We start from the raw sequence: 20,150 nt of genomic DNA on the forward strand, positions 1-20,150 counted from the left end.
ATGTTGCAAAGAGAACTGGATCATATGCCTAGAATCACCATTTGTGCTCAATTTGCGCAGCGTATCTTGCTGTGCTCAGCAGCACTGCAATCCCTATTTGGACCTGTAGGTGCTACCAATGTACAAATAATACTAAGGCAAAAATAAGGCAAAGGACTTGACATTTGCCTTCCAGAGACAACCACCTAGAAGTAAAGTTTGTTTGAATTAGTGGCATAGTATTTTGAGCATTGCTGACTCGACAGAAATCAGTCAGAAAGCTGCCTATATTCCCAGATGGTAATCAGACCTCCATGTGTGACAGGGAAAGCTGCACTTGAGAAGAGCTCCTTGCAGCTATGGGAAGCCAGGCTGCTCTAAATACCCCCTCAGAAGTGTGACACAGGCAGAAATACGGACACAAAATGTTGTGTGAGACAAAGCAATCCCAAGATCCTGCAGGCTCAGACTGGCATCTGCAGCAAGCATGAGCTCAGATGACAGAACATTTGCAACCACCCCCAAATGTCTGTTCTGCTATCCTTGCAGAATATCATCAACAATGCAGCAGGGAAGGCTGTGTGACGCCGATAACACTTCACATTTTGCAGCCTGGAGTATTACCTTAAATTGAAATCAGTAACCGTGTCAGTTATCCACGTCGTTTGCATAAATGAGGCCTTACACACACCACTTCAGGTTTTAACTCAAAAGCTCTAATCCTATGAGGTGCCAAGTGCCCTACTTAATAAACAGAAGTTCAGCTATTTAGCACTTGAGAGAATGAGACAGTATGGTTGCTACCAGTGCACAGTGACAGTGCTTGCTCTAATGGAACAGAGAGTATTCCTGCTAGTGGCACAATGATCCTATATGCCTGACCCAGATAGCAGATCTTATCTCTGAGATAATTTTGAGTGATTGAAAAAGTCTGATCAGGAGGAATTAGGCAAAGAAAAAAATGTCTTGATCTTATGACAGCAGGAATCTCACAGTAACAGCTGCTCAATACAGTACTGGGTTACCAGAAATGTAAACATCATACATTCGTGCCAGATGGAAGGAGCTCATGTAACAGATACATGAGACATAATGAGCAGCAAAATTCCCAGAATTCAGGAAGAATTTAAATTATAATGATATCATCTCCTGTTTTGCTTCTCAGAGTGTAACTTTTTGCAAATTAAGCAAAAATGGGGAAAACAGCAGGAAGGAAAATAAATACAACAGGAAAATGCAGAGAATTGATAAGTTTTCAGTGTTATACTTGCTTATGAAGATGTTTTTGTCTGTATTTCAGTCAGATGTATTATCCATCTCTATGGACAGAGGTGCTGTTGTTTTAAATGCAAGTGGAACCAAAATTCAGTCATCAGACCGAAATTACAATGATGGAAAAACCCACTTCATCATTACTTCTATCACCCCAGAAAGGTAAAGCTGTTCAGCATCTTTTAGTCCCTACCTTTAGAAAATAAATATTTCTTGTAAAGCACATTATCATTTAATACTCACTTTCAAAGTGACACGTAAGTGGTGCTTTTTTTAAGTGATATTTTTAACTGACCAATTCAGTGACTGAAAACTTGCCAGCTTGGCCAGTTCCAAGATGATTGGAATTTTTAGTAAAACCGAAAAAATAGTTTTTCTCAAAGCTTAGTCCTTTTTTTGTCCTCAGGTAAGAAAGCAGTTTAATATAATTCAAGACAAGCATGAGACTCATTTTTCAGCAGGATTGGTTCTTCTAATTTGTAAAAGCAATTCCCAATTGACTCTGAAGTAATTGAGGCATCTTCACATAAAGCATTCATTTGGGATATATACAGTGGAACATGTTCAAAATATTTTTAGCACTGACAACCACAAATGTAAGACTAAATACAGCACTAGGGAATAAATCTCTCTCTGTGCTTCTTAAAAAGCTTGAAAGCATTGGTTTATTAGTATGTTTTACTGTTGTTTTCTATTTTTAAAATTTTCTTAGAAGGTCAAATAATCAAAACAACTTTCTTCAAGAATCTTGTCTATGCAGATGCAAGAAGGTCATTCTTACTTTTCTAACGGAAGTGGAAGTTTGTATCTATGACTTCTGACATTCAAGAATCATATTTTGAAAAGCTGATGGTGTGAAAAGGTGCCTTGAAATAGCCTTGGGGATTGTCGTGTTTCCCTGAGTGTGCTGAATTTTGACCTTGTCAACCAAAATCTATGTCTGATGATTTAGTTATACTCAGTTTCTTATTAAAACAATAGAATCCTTCCTGGCTTGTGTTGCAAAATCAGATCAGGCAAAAAGCATTGTATAAGCTCAAAATTCAATGTTCTGTGATGAAAGATAAGGAAAAAGGGATAGAGGCATAAACAAGAAGGATTAGCGTGTGCTTAGATCTTATCTTACACAAATGGTGGCTCCATCCATTTATCAGCAATTGTTTAGTTTATCTTTCTTCACTGAGTGAACTGTATATTCTTGGACTTCACAATTAACCGCAGGATAATATTAAATCCATGGGTCTCTGTGCACAACTTTGTCAATGGTTTATTGAACTGTTACTTGTTGCACAGCTGAAAGCAAGAAGGTCTTCTCATGACTTTGAGCACTACCATTCAGAGATGTATACACTGAGTGGAGCATTTTGGGTGCGTGTAATATGTTGTCTAACCACTGGCACTGACATTTCCAAAACTAGCCTGCCAAATGTATGCTTTGCCTTTGCAGGTATGAGCTGACTGTTGATGACAAGAAACAAAGCAAGAAGAATCCAGCAAAGGACAGAGCAGGGAAAAGCCCAGACAGCATCAAGAAGTTTTATTTTGGTGGCTCTCCCCTCAGAACGCAGCAAGCCAACTTCACTGGTTGCATAAGCAATGCTTACTTCACTAGGTGCGCAAATTCCTCCCGAACACAGGCAGTCATTGCCTAAGAGCTTGAATAGTAGGTCAAGAGAAGTGATTATTGTCACAATAAAAATTCCCGTCTCATTTTGTGAGGCTAGACAATATGTGTGAATAAGTTTCTTACCTTATTTGCCATGGAATCTGCTGGCACAGACCTGCTAGATTAAGATATTGTTAAGGTGGGAATAACTTGATGAAATCAGCTTTCAGTACTGTACCTGCTAATGCTGCTGGTGCAATGTATAATTTGCATAGCTGTAATTTACATTTATGTTATGCAGTTTTCAGCTCTGCCTTTGAAACAAAATTATATTAAAGCATCTCACAGGAGCTGGGAAAGTTAGGAGTTTGGTCATGTGAAAATGGTCAGAATATGTTGATCTTAACTGCTTTATGAAATGTTCTTATATAGAAGATGTTAAAGTTAATTTGATGCTGCAGATTGATACTCTTTGTTTATGGTAGCATAACAACAGTCAGAGGTAGTATAGGCTGTCCGCATTACCCAAAGACTGAGTGGTCAATCTGTATTTTTATCCATGATCCAAGAATGAAAAATACCCATTCAAACATCATTTAAACTACAAATGTACAATTCTGTGACTTTTGTGAAGACAATTCCAACACTTGGGGAAAAAAAAAAAAAGGTGTTCTTGTCACCTCCTCTTTGAAACAGGTTGGATGAAGAGGTTGAAGTAGAAGATTTCCAAAAGTACTCCGAGAAAGTTCAGACGTCTTTGTATGGATGCCCTGTTGAATCTCCTCCGGTAGCTCTTCTCCATAAGAAAGGAAAAAACTCATCAAAAGCCAAAGGAAACCGTAATAAAAAGGTTTGCTGCAAATTGTCCCAGTACCACCCTAGAGTTTTCCAAAATGCCATGATTGGAAATTCTCTAAATCATGGATCCAAAATGCATAAAGACAATTTCAGATACATAAAGGGAAGTATCCTGCTCCTTTACATATTCCCATCACTGCAAATGATTGCCCTGACCCAATCTATCTGGCCTACACTTGCATCATTCTCGCTTACTAGAACTTCTTAAAAAAAGTACTGCAGAAAAAAGCCTTCTTGATTTCTTCTATATTCTAAAAGCAATAAACCTGCTTCTGTTCTCAGCTCCTCCTACAATTAGCACACACTATTATAAATGCGAAACAAATACTTCCTTCGGCATGCAGAATTTTTAATTCAAGCATGTCCTCTTATGCCTATAATACAGCTCATACCATCGAAAGCAGAGAGGAAAAGATTTAAGTAGGAAAACTGCAAAAGAATTGAATTGTAATTATGTTAGCTACACATGTATTTTGTTTATCCCTTCTTCTGTCCTAAACCAGCATCTATATTAGATCTGTTCAAGGAATATTTTACTTGGAAACAGTCCTGGTATTTATGTAAGGAAACAATATATTACTAGCTTAGATATAAATGATACTGTTCTTTTATTATGTCAATTTCAGTTTAAAATTATGGTTAATAGTTCTTTTTCTGTGAAGGTGGAAAGAGAGAAAGACAAGATTTCACAGCCTTCAACTGGCCTCAAAAAACTCTATCAAGTGAATATGCAAAGGGACCCTCAGTGCCACTTGCCCATGAATCCCAAGGCAACCGAACATGCGTATCAGTTTGGAGGAACAGCAAACAGCCGTCAAGAATTTGATCACATACCAAAGGATTTCAGTCAAAGGTAAAGTGACTTTAGAAATAAAAATTAAATATATGGAGCAGAAGAAAGACGTATTTCAATTTTTTTTAAAAGGGACACATTTCTGCTGTTACCCTGGCTTTTTCCTTTATATCTTAGGCCAAATTTTGCATCGAGGATGTTGTTAGGTTATATTAAAAGGTGCTTCAGTTGAGTAAGAGCAATATAGAGAATGTTTCCAGTTACATCCCTCTTGTGGAGTCTTCATCTGCATTGTATATTAACAAAATGTGTCTCCTTGCCTATTTATATGAAGCTTTTGAGGATGTTAGTTCTGTATAAGCAATGCACAATCAGTGTCTTTTCCAAGAAGTAATGACAGTGGAGCAGAGGTGGAAAAGAACGTGAAAGCTCACCAAAAAATGAAGCAATTACATGCTGAGTGGACCTTGTCAGCAGTTTAATGGTTAGGAATCTACACAGTGCAGTAGGACATAAAGCTATGTCCAATTCAATGGAAATTCAAGTAATAATGAGTCCAGATACTGTTGACATTTCATTTTCATACTCCCACAGACTATGTCATGCAGTATGTTAAGATCAACGAGGATTTTGGTTTAATAGTTTCCATTAAAGACTATAAATTCAACAACACAGCACTTCCTGGAAGCATACCAGACCACTAACTCAGAAGAGTGCTATTTCCTAATTTAAATAAAAAAAACACACTATGCTTATTTTAATTCAATAGTGTTTTACTTAGGGCAGTCCTGATGGTGCCCATATGAAGGAAACCCCAAACTCTAATATCTTCATCCCATCTTCATCCCTACAACACATATTTTCCAACCATTATTAAATCTTCATCTTTGTGACGTGCATTTTTAAAAAAAAATATGACTTGTGTGGTTCTAAATCAACTGATATTGGTACGGGCCTAAGTGTATATGGAATGTACACACACATGCAAGTGGCAATGTAGAGATTCTTGAGATAATATGAAGAATGGAAGCTAGGTTAGTTAACTGAGAAGAAGGAGGAGTCAGTTTTGGCACTGTCTACACCAATACAACTTAGACATGTTTTAGACCGAAAGTAATAACAGCAATCACTCAAGAAATTTTCACTGTTGACATTGTCAAACCAACAGTGTATAACTTTCCATGTTGCCATGGACTTCACAAGGAACTTCAAGGAAGAGGAAGCTTAGCACCAAGTCTAGAATAGCATTAAAGATTTGTGAACTATTAAGCCTCTATGCCATCACAGTTAAAAATTCCTCCAACACTGCTGTTCAACAGGAATGGAAATGCAGTGTATATAGTGTCAGTTTTTTGTGGTCTATACTGAATTTATTCACTCCAGAGATTTTAATTTTTTAAAACAAGTTCCTTATGAGGCAGCTTCTTCTTCAACTTTGACTTCTACTCCAACAACCAGCACCGAATGTTTCTCAGAAACACTAGTTCCATAAAGGAGATGTATATTGTTCCGGATGAAAGGAAAATCCCAGTCTTCCTCTGCTTGATGTTTGTTTTAAGTCAAGTATATCTACTTTATTTTTAATATTGGGGTTTTTTTGTGCCAGAGCTCAGTTCTCTATCAGTCTGAAAACTCACTCATCTCATGGAATGATTTTCTACATTTCGGATCAAAAAGAGACCAACTTCATGGCCCTTTTCGTTGCTCATGGCCGACTCGTTTTTATGTTTAATGCTGGTCATCAGAAGATAAGGATTAAGAGCCAAGAGAAATACAATGATGGTCTGTGGCACGATGTAAGTAAAAGAAATCAATCATTATGATGGCACATCCTATCAAGGCTGCAGTAAAGACACTGCTAATGTGACAGCTCAGGGAGTTTGCATTCATGTATTCATAAACACACCTATATGTTGAGAAACTTCCATCAACATTTTTAAATCTTCCATGTTGCATTTTATCAAGTCATTAATTAAGGGCAGGAAAGTGAGTCAGTTATAAAAATCCAGCAAATCCCAACACTAACAGCTGAATAGAAGTGATAGAAACAAGCAGAACAGTAAGGCAATTAAGAGCTAAGTGAGCTAGGAAAAAAATAACTATGATAATTTTGTTCAGCAAATGTCTTTGAAATGCCTACAAGCACAGCTGTCTTGGGCTCCCTCTGTAGTCTATGAAAATAAAAAGACAATTTTAGGAGTCAAGGTGAATTTTCCTCTGTAGGTATCTCTCTTCACACTAACTACCGAGGAAGTCTACAGTTACTAAGCTACTGACTTGGGCACTTAAGTGTTTAAAGTAAGTTGGATGAATCCAGACTATAAAGCTAGTAAAGACTGTGAAAATGCCAACAGTGATAGGTAGCAACAAATCATGCATGCGGATATATGACGACTGGATCTCAGTAGACCTTGTCCCACCTTGATTACCTCTGCCTTGTACATCAAAATGTAAGAAAGTCAGCAGTTTTACTATCTAGCTTTCACATGAATGTGAAAAAAGAGGGTTGCCCAGCAAAGAATACTGGCAGTTAACAAAATGGGCTGGTAGAGTATCACTCACAAGCTTTTCTTCTCAAACATCTTATCTTCTCCCACTGCACAGGAGTGATCCCTTAACAAAGGAAAGTAATCTTCCACACTTTTTTTCTTCCCTTCCTAGGTGATATTTACTAGAGGCAAAAATATTGGTCACTTGATAATTGATGGTCTCCGAGTACTGGAAGAATCTTTTGGCGGTAATACGAATGCTTGGCAAGTCACTGCACCACTCTATATTGGAGGTGTAGCTCCCGGAAAAGCCGTAAAAAATATCCAGGTAAAGCAGACACCTGTTAAATCAGCCCATACCTCTATGTACAGCTAATAACAAAAGCTGACTGTAGGGATGGGTTCAGCCAAAAGCATATTAAGATCTGAATCCTCGGCACACTGTGGAGCAAACACCTCAGTTCAAGTCTATAGCAAAGCTCCCACATGACTGGGCTGGTGGTAGCTCCTCTAGGCTTCCATAGACTTGCAGCAGCAGCAACTGGAAAGCCAGTGGTTCACAAGGAACAGAAAAATCTTGGTAACATCCAAGCTGAGATGACACAGGTAAAGTTACACAAGATGAATTTCACCCTGAAGTCTGACATGTAGGATGGGTTTCAAAGAGATTTGAATTTTCTTCTAGCATCTGTTTTAAGACAGTACCTAGAAGTCAGGATTCTGTTCTACAGCTTGGTACTGAAGTATATGGAAAGGATTGTTAAAGCAAAAATGAACATAACACAGTCTCATTCAAGGTAATCTTTAGAATTTTAATTAAGAACAGTTTCCAGAGAAGGGAAGTAGGAAAAGTGCTTTTTGTAGCCTCTCATGTCCCTCTTGCCTTCAAGGTAATTCCAGCTTGTGTTGTTTCTCAAAGAGTCCTTACTGAACTGTGAGAAACAAAACACAACTAGAGCAGGGTGATGTTATACATACCTCACAGCATCGAGGCAAGATAGGGGTCTGCTTTTTCAGAGTTTATCTATCTTGTTAGGAATGTTAAAGCAAAAATGAACATAACAAAGTTTACTTCAAGGTAATCCTCAGTGTTATGAGCCTAACAAGGGAAATTATTATAATATGGTAAAAATTATTGTAGAATAATGTGGCTAAGACAAGTACACCAGTAAATGGTCACTCCTTACGTTTTTTAATTAATAAAACAACACGTAATTAAAATGAGCCAGACAATCACAGCCTTACAGCCTTAGCTTATAAACAAGTAAAAATAAGGACAGGAGAATTTATTTCCTTCCACAAGCTGTTTATCTACTAATCATGCTTTTTTTACCCCTCAGATTAATTCTGTCTACAGTTTCAGTGGCTGTCTCAGCAACTTACAGCTCAATGGAAGATCAATTACTTCAGCTTCGCAGACATTTAGTGTAACGCCTTGCTTTGAAGGCCCATCAGAAGCAGGAACATACTTTTCATCAGAAGGAGGATATGTCGTCCTTGGTAATACACTTCTAAACAAATGTATCCTATAATGAGATTGTGCTTCAGAATGGCATATTTCACAAAAGGATATAGTAATTTTTGAGGCTGTGAGCTGTAAGGATACAGGTCATTATTGTGGTAAGCAGCTGATGTTGACAGGTCCCAATGTCATCGTGAAACTTAACATAAACACATCTGTGTGTATGTATTTCAAATAATTTGAATAATTTCACAAGGGAACTGGTTATAATATGGTAAAAATTACCGTAGAAGTCAATGTTGCTAAGACAAGTACACCAGCAAATGGTCACCCCTTAAGTTTTTTAATTAATAAAACAACATAATTAAAAAATCCTACAGAAATGCTTTCTGCATGTTTAATGCAGAACAGCATGAAAGAACACATGTTTTTGTCATTTAGTCCTGCTGCATTTCAGGAAGTGTTTTATAAGGGGGATTTGGTCACATAGGCTCTGATCTGAACAAGAAAGAAAACTGCATAACCCAATTCATTGGCAACACCGAGAATCAGACAGTATTTCTCATTTGCTCCCTGGCCTGCCACCAGATTGAAAAAGGGAGTTTCTCCTTCTGAATCATCAAAGCTCAAGTGGATTCCCACTCACTCAATAATGACTGCTGAATGTCTAGCAAATTGCACAGTAAGAAACTGCCAAAAAATACAGATCATTTACTTCCTGTTGTCCATTTCATTGCTAAGAAATTTTTAAACAAAATCCATTTTTTAAATAATGAGAAAAAATAAATAAACCTTCATTAGTATTCCAAGTAAACACAATCAAAACAAAACTTGAAATGGGTCATTGACAGCACACCAGGCTATCTCAAGTTTCAATAGTTTTAAGGACAAATAAATTCTACTCTGGGTTTGATTTTCTATTTTGACTTTGAATAAATGCCCAATTTCATCAATAACTCAGCACAAAAACAGTGTTATTCTTTTTACCTCACAGATGAATCCTTCAGTTTAGGCCTGAAATTTGAAGTTGTTTTTGAAATACGTCCCCGAAGCAGCTCAGGAATTCTACTGCATGGTCACAGTGTGAATGGAGAGTACTTGAATATGCACATGAGAAATGGACAGGTATAATGAAGGTCATATTTCCTCCACTGCTTTGACTGATTTCTCTTCCACCTACTTGGGCTTTGCTACATGCAATTCTGTCTTACAAATTTGCCATTAATTGATTCTTATTTCTCTCCTAAATATGATAACTGCTTAGATTAGGCAATCCAGACTTTTATTTTAAAATACAAAAGATAACACCTAAGACAAGATCAGATCACTTTACTGGCACAAACTATAAATATTTCATGAGCAGTTGAAAAGAAGCAAAAGCACTGACTCTTTGTCGTTGTTCTTTCACCTACACATTAAAAATGTCGCAACTAAGGTAACTGCTGATGAATTTTAATTTCTTGTTTGTTAAAAGAGAAGTCTGAGTTGCACTCAGTCTCTTCTTCCTTTAACATATATGTGTGTGATGGGGAGAGAAATGCAACACCTGAGGAAACATGCCGTCACCTCTCTTACAAGAGCAGGAACCTACAGCAGAGTGACTGAGTGGACAGCTGAACATGGTGAAAGCAGGTGTCTAATATAGGTGACTAAGTGAGCTATTATTCAGAGAACCTATTTTTCTATATTGGTTATCAATGGAACAATGGCTCTTTCAGTTAGGCACCTAACTTTTGACAGCTAACTAGGTAAGATAAAGGTTATCCTTACCCATGTAGCTAGCTCTTGGTGAACTAACAAAGAAATTGTAAAAGTACATTGCATTGCTGCGTATCATGCCACACTTAAAGGCTGAATCTGTATACAACTGGTCCAGTCTAGCACTTCTTATGTAAAGTTCTAACTGGAGGTCTGGATGTCTAGAAACTTGTTTGGTTTTCCCAGCTGTATCAGTTGGTCTAACAAAAGATGCTGTCTCACTTACTGCTTCAAACCTCACCTCCTGTACAATGCATATACAATTCATCAACAAAATTCACTGTGAAAAAGCAGCTCTTCCCTGCTTGTCACTGCAGCAGTCCAGTACATTCTTAGTAAGCATTTGTGTTTCTTTAGCATTAACTATCTGTTCCCTTTGAATGCATTATGAAAGACTTGCTTTGTGAAAACAGTTTTGCTGGACAAATAAGATCAGCAATTTTAATTCATTTTTTAAATGTACACATCTCTATCAGCACAGCTTGTCTGGGTGATTTATTAAGGAGTCACTTTCCCTCATGATTCTTTGTTTGCTTTAATCTATATATTTTGTTCGAGGGTGGATAAAAGAGAACATGAGGATCATTTCAATTGTGTTTGCTGGTGCCCCTCTGCAAAAAAAAATATTTAAAATTTCTTAGTTACAACTATATCAGAGACCCTCTAGAATTAAATAGAAGTTCTTTCCTTGAGAGAGACTATTTACAAGGGCCTGTAGTGGCAGGGCAAGTGGGAATGGCTTCAAACTGAAAGAGAGTAGGTTTAGATTAGATATTAGGAAGAAATTTTTTACTGTGAGGTTGATGAGGCACTGGAACAGGTTGCCCAGTGAAATCGTGGATGCCCCATCCCTGCAAGTGTTCAAGGATAGGTTGGATAGGGCTACAAGCAACCTGATCCAGTGGAAGATGTCCCTGCCCATGGCAGGGGGGTTGGGACCAGATGACCTTTAAGGTTCCTTTCAATTCAAATCATTCTATGATTCTGTTATTTTCAGTCAATACTGTGTCAGCATGATCAGGGGCAACTTCGATGTTTGAAAAGCCTGAGTGGCTGAACTCAGTCTGGAGTTCTCTGGCAGTCATCGCTGGGAATCTCATCTCCCTCAATAGGGGCACAACACTGCTCTGCTGCTGCTGTGACATTTCCAGACAGAAAGATACTAATCCATTAGCTAAAGCAGAGGTACAAAATTCAGAATTAGGTTCACTTTCTAGCTCTGCCAGAGATTTATCGGTAAACTTGAAAAAGTAACTTAAAAGTCATTCTGAAATTCACTACCTATTCCTTTCTCACATCTCTTCTGTTTGTTTATACTTGGGTTTTTCATTACTGTTTTCCTTATTAAGTGGCTAGAAAGATGCCAAAACATCATCTGATGTTTCTAAACACTAATTTACCATACAGGAAATTATAGAGTAGAGGTACTAGAAAATGAGTGAAATTAGCTGTTATTTTTAAATCTTTTTTTTGAACTCTTCCTTGAGTTAAATTACAATGTCTCAGAACTATTGAATCTGAACAATAATTAAAAACAAAACCACACAAAACAAAACAAACAAACCAACCAAACAAAAAAAACCCCTACCTAAATTGTGGATTAAAAAAGGTACTTTATTTTGAAGAATTTAATGAAATCATGTTTTCCTTTCTCTTGGATACTTGACATATTTTGAGTGAGGAATACATCATTATTATAACTGAAGTTAAAAAGAGTAAAGGAGGGTGTTTACAGTGACAATTACATTACTTTCCCCAGGTTACTGTGAAATTGAATAATGGAATCAGGGATTTTTCAACTTCAGTGACACTGAAACAGAGTCTCTGTGATGGCAGGTGGCATCGAATTGCAGGTCAGTAAAATGCAATCATCCCCTAATTAAGGTGACAGAGCCCATCTCTCCCTCCCCAGATATCCAGCTCCATGGGCTAGAGCACTAGGAATGTGGTCGTATTTTCAGTTCTTCTTTTTCACCTGTCAAGACCCAGGTTTGTGTGAAAGATGGAGTCTTATTCATCCCTCAGATACAGAACTGTAGAGCTTTCTGGGAGGACAAGCAGAAGTTCCCGTGAAGATAGGAAGAACAAGCAAAGATGGAAGCTCCTTATTCAAAAAACACAAAGCAGCCTAGCTGAAATGCTGGCAACCTTTCCTAAGTCACATACCAGATGATATTCTTCCTTTCTCAATTAGAGGTTAAATAAGTTGGTAGAATGTAATAGGCACAAGTATATGCCGCCTTTAAAGGTCAAGACAGACCTGAGGAGCCTTTTGCTCACAATAGAGAGATGTTTACAGCCAGGATTTTGCCCCTATGCCAGAGAGTCATCCTTCTTTCCTGGATTTGAAAGTCAAAAAAGTACTTCTAAACCTCAGGTACTTTGAACCCCTTTACCTTCCTGTCTAGATGCTGACTTAGGATGTCTCCCACTGTCACATCAAGAAGAGATTTGAGTATGCACCCTTTCCCCGTGCATTCTGGTTCCCTTCTGAAGGAAACCCAGGCCCACAAGCAAGGAGGAAACGTCACTGCATTCCAATTGGGAATGATTTGGCAAACAGTTTTCCTAAGCCACACACCATTGTATGCTCATATTTGACAGCCTAGACACAGCCACCAGCAATCAAGAGCCCCACTCAAAAGCACCCTTGCTCTCACTCTGGATTTTCCACTGACCCTTCTGCCCACATGCTGTCACTGAGGGCTCACACTCAATCTAGCAAACACTAAATTAACTAATCAGATCAAACAGATAGCTCCCTTCTGTCATAAAAAAATCATGTGCTACTTCTTATTGATCCCTGTTCCTTCTCCTTTCAGTTATCAGAGATGCTAATGTGGTGCAGCTGGATGTAGACTCTGAAGTCAACCATGTGGTAGGGCCACTAAATCCAAAGGCAATTGACCACAGGGAGCCAGTGTTTATTGGAGGTGTACCAGGTACGTTTTTCACAGCTTTGTGGTATGTTGTTCTCAGATTTCAACACTGTTTCCAGAGAAAGCATAAAGACTTAGTTTTCGTGTCAAAAAATAACAAAACATGTGAACAACTTGGTAAAATTCAAAGGCACAAGAGCAGATCAGAAATGTTCTGTCTCAAGTTCTCAAAGAAAAGAGAGTGCTGCTGCATTGAAATCAAAACATTCACAGCTGCTGGAGGGTCAGTAAGGACTAAGTAGAGAAGTCAGCGAGGTACAAAAAAAAAATCCTTCTTTTTCTATTTTACCTTCCACTATGGATTTACTGTTCTTTTAAGAAACAATTTATTTATTTATGGGATTGGAAACTCACTGTCACTGTCACTGGAGTCTCAAGGTTTAGTTGCTGGTAGGCTTCTTTCCTTATCTTCAAGCAATGGCATCTTTGAAAACAAGACAAAACAAGGAGATTCTTTTTCTGACTAGTTGTTTCTATTGCACAGATGTCTGCTCATGTGTATTGGTGACTCACAGACCATCTGTGTAGCGTGGGCCAAGATTACTACATTTACTTCCCTTATTCAACAGACAGAGCTACTCTATTGGGGTTCATATACAAACTGTAATCAACACTACGTGATTCAATTTTTAAGTCAACTCCTGTACATTTCTCATTGAAAACATGCAGCATTATTTCTCTGTGCCTTGCATGTCAATCATGAACAGCTCTAACTACAAAATTCATTATATTGCTTATCTTGGATTAGTGGCTTGAGTGTGTGGTGTTCACATCCATTCCACACTACCAGGAAGTAAAATGAGCCTAAGAGGAATAATAAAACCTATGCACAGATGCCTCTTCATCTTTAAATCCAAACTGGAATTTTATTAGGACAGAACTCTTCCCAGAGAGGTGATATAAAGGGGTAATTGCAAATGCTGTTCTGCTTCATAACGGAGCCTTCTATTTCTACATTAATTATAGAATACTAAGGTAATGTCATTCATTGGCTCTATAACAGTATTATCACCCTGGCACAGAAAAATCTTACATAGAACTTCACAAAACCAAACAAGATATAATACCATGCAAATCCCCAAATCTTTGTTTGCGAAGCCTAGCCATGATGATGTGATGATGATGACCATGCAAATACAGCAAATTAGATGCAAACTAACAAATCAGACACAGTAATGTAATGTATAATTACAAAAACAGACAAGGGGATTCGCTTACTTAAAAGAAAATGTAGTTGTCAAAAAATGCAATTTTTCTCTCTGCTGACAATGTGGTATCAAGGCTTTACATAACTGTAGATAACTAACCATACTTACTCTAATGACCTCTACACTGGCAGTAAGCCAGGTGTTTTAAAAGACCCACTGAAGATTCAGCAGAGCCGCAGTTAGTAGCAAATTTAAAAGATTCTGCCACCGAACTGATGATTTTGGTCATTGTGAGCTCTAAATTTTTATTTATTTAATTTTTTTATGTGCTTCTTTCAGAGTCTCTGCTAACAACGAGCCTGACTACACGCAATTCCTTCATTGGCTGCATTCGTAACTTCATGATTGATGAAAAGCCAGTGAGTTTTAGTAAAGCAGCTTTGGTTAGTGGTGCTGTAAGCATTAATACCTGTCCAGCAGCCTGATAGCGCACTGCATTGATCCTGTAAAGTTCCTTAGACCACAGAAAGAAAAATAGAACAAAAGTAACCATGTTCAGCAAGAGAAGAAGAATGAAAATATCACAACTACATCTACAGAAAGAAGCATGCTTAAGGGTCACGTCTAATATTTACATGCAAAGAAAAATCACTGAAGAATAAAGGGCTGTTGCTTCTGCACTTCTCTTACTATACCACAAGAGTGAGCTTTACCATTTCTTATAGTGTATGTGTGGCCAGTCTGTTACGTGAAAATGTGGGATTATAAAAGAAATTAAAATTATATTAAATATGTTATTTTCAAGATAGATCTCTACATCATTTCACTCCATACTTTAGTCAGCCTTTGTTTCACAGGAAAGCATCTGCTAATGCTCTTTAAAGAATAAAGCCAGATAATAGATTTGCATCACAAATAACTGTTAAAAGATTTTACTGTATATTTTTAATTTTACATTCCTCAAATAAAATGGGGGGCAGAGAGTATATTAATTATGTAAGCTTATAAACAATGAAAAATTAAAATTTTTATTCCACTTCTAGACTTCATGGATATGTTCTAGCACAGAGTAAAGACAGGATGTATATCTTTTAACACAAATGCTTTATATATTTGATCATTTACATAAACTGGGCAGTTTTAGAATAATACTTGCCTTACATAGAAAGGGAGAGACAAAATTCCAAATTCCAAGTTTTTTCTCTGAATTTTTAAATGCACTTACATAGAAACATAGCACTAAATTCACAGTCTTGTGATTTCATTTGCAGTGATGTAACACAAGTAAACATGAAGCATAGAAAGTAGAATCATGGTCCAATTTCAGTTGACTCTCTTATTACAAATTCATCACTTCCTTGTAAGACTGCTGCAGGACTTTAGTTTATAGCAGTAATACTCAAAGAACGTGTTCCTCTGGAAGATATGATGCTGCAGAGGAACTGGGAGTGAAACGGGAAGATGTAAACAGACAGCAAAGGGCTGCAAATCTGAGCTATGTTATAACCATAGAAGGTAGATGGAAGTTAATGCTAGGGTTTAACTCACAGTAGGCTTGGACACAAGTCACTTGCAAAACTTTGTCTCTTCAGTGATCACATTTAGGTTTCTTTTCTCTAAGAATAAAGTACTGTTGACAGAAAGTTTTATGAATGTTGGGAAAATTATTGTTGGAACCAACTCAAAAGATGATCAGCTGCAAAGCAGAAAGTATGAAAGGCGAAAATAAAGGACAACACCCTAGAGACTAAAAATTGATTGGGAATTCATCTGGAAAACACACAAGTGACAACTGGAATCCAAAGATCTTGAATCTATGGACAGCTGGAGGAACCACCAGAATAAGACACATGTGTAAGCAGCTTCCCTACTACTTTACCCCTAGTGGGGAAAGGGTTTTGACAGATTGCAGTGGGCTTGGCTTACTTTGGATAAAGAACTGCAAGCTCTGGATACACTGGCACGGGAACTCTCCAGCAGCTGGGACCCCATCACTGACTCTCCACTTGTCTTTAGAGTCTAGTGTTGGGTGGTAGGTGGATGAGAGAAGACAGCATGGCTCCAGCAGCCACTGCCTCTCCTTTCATCAGCCTTGTCAGCTCTGCTCTTTCTTTCAGTCCCCATGCCTGTTCCACCTGCCTTCTCCTGAACATGTCTCCACTTCCCTTCCCTGGAACTCTCAGGCAATGTGCTTTGAGGACTGATTTCCTTTCCCACTCCTTATGGAGACCCCGTACTTCTGGCAGTGGTATATAGACCCCTCTTTTCATCACTCCATAGCCCACTGTTTATAAGCAAGCAGTTAAGAGTATACCTTTGCAGCCTCTCTGAATCCAGCGTGGGTCTTTCCTGAATCCATTGCCTTCAAATGCCATCTTTGTCTCGGATACCAAAACCACTATGCCCACTCAACTTTTTTCTGCTCCTGGCAGATTCAGAACAGAAAATATTTAGGGCTTTTGTTTTGGGAATTTGTGTTGAGGGGGAATGCTGGATTCCCAGTGGGTAGCAGAGGCAATGCATGATGTCATCGCAGTGTAGCTGGGAGCAGGGGTAAAAAAAAGGAAGTCTCCCTCCTTCCAGTGCTAATGAGTTGTTAGATTGGCTCAACCAAGCTCAGGACACCACAACCTGAGCTAAGCTTCCTCAGGCCCTAGTCTCCATGACCCTATTGCTGGAGAGAAAAGAACAGCAGATTCCCTGCTCTGATAGGTTTGTTACAAGGATTACTGAAATTCCTTTTGAGGTTGCCTGCAGCTGCTAAGCAGAGATAGCCAGGAATAGCATATGCCTGTGCCCCCTAAGAGCATCACAGTTTAGTGAATGTTTGTATTAAGTGGAGCATTGTATGTTAAATGGTACTCACATACCCGGAATGTTTTTCTGTCTTATACCTACTTCAAACCAAAGCATATTTTCTCATATCCACATCCAATAAACAATATTTCTCTTAGCCATATTTGCTGCAATGTGATTTGGTTTTGTTCTGTGAACCTGATTAATCAGTCCTTTGCATACTTTATATATGGAAAACTAAAAATACACTAAAACAGTATATGTTAATAAAAACCACATTAAAATTCATAAACTGTTACCATTCAATTTACTTCTCTTTACTATATCATCAGCTAATCAAACATAGCAGTATTCGTGGAGGATATCTTCCTCAATTTTTCTTTCTAGGCCTCAGAGATGTAGGTTTTCCCTCTGCAGAACAGGGTTTCCAAAGAAAAATACTATAAACCAGAGGATACTTGCAGACTCAGGAGAGAGCAGAAAATAATGCAAATTTCCCTGCCCCCAACATCCACATAGACCTTGAAATTACCATTTCATATGCACCAAAGAAAGTCTGTATGTGATGCATTATATTACATACACCTCCACATTCATTTCAAAGCTGCTGGTGTTTAAGAGAAGGTGACTGCCTAAGGAGAAATCTTCCCAGAATTCAATTTGTCTTCTGTATCTATCTTAAAAATTATAGCTTCAAAGTACAAAACCCTTAATCTCCAAAGATTTGGGAAAAACCTTCACATTCTGAGCTACATTGTCAGATTATCCATTTGCATTTTCAATATGAGTATAACTATCTCAATTCAGCAGAAAACTTACCAAAAAAAAGAGCACTGACCTTAAGAAATGATAACTTTTCTCTGCCACCTTCAACATTTTAATAAGTGTTGTTGCAGCCTTTATCTAAATCAGGGCACTCTTATTATATCATGGAATATTTTGAAACTGGACCTTTGCATGTATATATAAGAAAGAATCCAATTTCAAAATGAAATACTCTTCAAACTGCTTCAAAATAAAATATTAAAATAGGATCTCTGGCCCCTTCATCTCTTATATTGAAGATCCCCCCTCTCTTCAAGGATCAAGAGTATGGACAACAGCCTAGACAGGAAAATTAAAGATGGAATGTTACAAGCCTTACAGTAATTCCCCATAAGCCAGCCATTTTAAGATAAAAAAAAAAGAGCCAGAAAAAAAAAAAAAAATCAAACAGAAAAACAAAACTACAAACCAACAAACCTTCATATGTGAACTAAGACCTGATATAAATCAAGGGATAGCGTTAGTTCGAATTCCAGTGTATTCTCCCTACAGCAGCATGTGGCCTAAATAGTCAAATGACTGTTATTAAAAAGATGCTGAAAGCATAGCACACATATTTAACTTGTTATGCATTATTGGCTGTTGTTACAGTTGGGATTTAAGGGTTATTTGCAGATTCATTGTGGTCCATGGCAACTCATAACCTCTCAATATGTAGGTTATTCATACAATTATTCAATCTGTGTTCCAAGGCTGTGGAACACCATTCCCATATAACACCTTCAACACAAAGTTACTGAGAAATTTAGGGTAAGAAACACACATTAACATAAGTCTGTTGATTAAATGATTAACATAGACAAAAAGTCTCTGATGGGACCCGTATAGATTCATGCATTTATAACATGGTAGATGAAGTAGGGCTTCATCTATAACAAAACAGAAAGTCAGTGTGTGATGATTTCTTTTGTATAGTTGAGCTGACTGTTTCATTAAACCTCTGGGCATATTCATCAAGCCAACCTGGCTATTAAGCATCAACTTCCTGGAAGCTAAAAAATATTCCCATATGAATATGAATCTCAATTGCATCTCTGACTTAGTGTTTCCAAGCTCAGTGAGAATAATCACTTAACATTTGCCAGCACTGACCTCTTTAATAGCATACTGGAAGTCAAAGCACAGTGTCTTTCTGCAATCTCATATTCAACAGAGTGAATCCCATTAAGCTGAATCTTGATGGGACATAGAACACAAAACCTACAACTAACTGAAAGAACAAGTAGAAACTGTAGCTAATTACACAAGAAGAAAGCAAGCCAGATACATTATTATGAAGAGATTCTGCAGACTTTAAATTAAACTTCAGAATGCTTATAAGCAATGTTGTACTACTTTTAGCCTAAGACCAAAAAGGCATGTGAAGGGAAGACTTTAAGGACGTGATAGTAGGCAAGAAGTACAGAAACAGTTTGACATTGAATAGCTAGAACAGAGCACAGCCTATAAGTCAGTCCAGATAATCACAGGGAACAAAATTAAGCTATAAGTTACATCTAGACTGTCCAGAGAGAAATTATCACCTGCTTTCCTTCTTAATATTCATGTAGTTTTACATTGTTTATTAGTTTATAAAAGAAGTGTTTGAGACAGTATTACTCTTTTCATGCTAAACGTGCCTATAACACTAAAGTTTTTGGTCCTTTACAACCCCATACATGACACTTGAGTAACCTTGGGCCACTCAGTACTTTTTCTTAAGAATAATACTAATTTCCAATAGATAGACTCTTCTCTTTCAATTAAGTTTTAAAAAATTAGTGTATATCTATTTCTTGTATACAATACATTATTAGATTGTATTGTACAATATTTTATTTGCTGCAGTACGTACATAATCTTTCCAAGAAAGTTTTTCGAACTATTCTTTTGCTATAACTTTAGTTTCCTGTGGATCTATAATTAATCTCTACAGGATCCTAGGTCATGTCCAGGAGCAAATAAAGGATTAGGAATTTCATTTAGCAAATTTTGTTTGCACACCAGCAGTAGAAATAATATATTTGGGAAAAGACTGCTTTGTTGGATAGTTTTAGCCATAAAACCTAATGAACTGAGTTGCATGGAAGTGCTTTTGTTCTCCCACAGGAAGCAGAAATGCCATCTGTGTCACAAGACAGCTTTCTGCAAGCGACTGCTTTGCTTATCGCACATTCTTTACCGGTGTAGTGGTGGATTTGGCAGTGCTGGATTAACAGTTCGACTTCATGATCTTAAAGGTCTTT

At 37.6% G+C, this 20,150-nt stretch overlaps 1 protein-coding gene across 3 annotated transcripts in view; it reads left to right on the plus strand.

The window, feature by feature from the left end:
• The window catches only part of LAMA4 (laminin subunit alpha 4), a 102,543-nt gene extending 87,704 nt beyond the window's left edge, over positions 1–14,839 (plus strand). For all 3 annotated transcript variants that reach the window (XM_008931395.3, XM_018078184.2, XM_018078186.2), the window contains exons 28-38: positions 1,280–1,413; positions 2,699–2,863; positions 3,554–3,707; positions 4,378–4,568; positions 6,115–6,304; positions 7,170–7,325; positions 8,338–8,497; positions 9,454–9,584; positions 11,977–12,070; positions 13,040–13,159; positions 14,644–14,839. In XM_008931395.3, the coding sequence (XP_008929643.2) occupies positions 1,280–1,413; positions 2,699–2,863; positions 3,554–3,707; positions 4,378–4,568; positions 6,115–6,304; positions 7,170–7,325; positions 8,338–8,497; positions 9,454–9,584; positions 11,977–12,070; positions 13,040–13,159; positions 14,644–14,789 (1,641 nt within the window). In that variant the 3' untranslated portion in view covers positions 14,790–14,839. The remainder of the gene's footprint in view (positions 1–1,279; positions 1,414–2,698; positions 2,864–3,553; positions 3,708–4,377; positions 4,569–6,114; positions 6,305–7,169; positions 7,326–8,337; positions 8,498–9,453; positions 9,585–11,976; positions 12,071–13,039; positions 13,160–14,643) is intronic.
• The last annotated feature ends 5,311 nt before the right edge of the window (positions 14,840–20,150 follow it).

This window comes from Manacus vitellinus, unplaced genomic scaffold (assembly GCF_001715985.3).
Source record: "Manacus vitellinus isolate BGI_N305 unplaced genomic scaffold, ASM171598v3 scaffold_4_pilon, whole genome shotgun sequence".
NCBI lineage: Eukaryota > Metazoa > Chordata > Aves > Passeriformes > Pipridae > Manacus > Manacus vitellinus.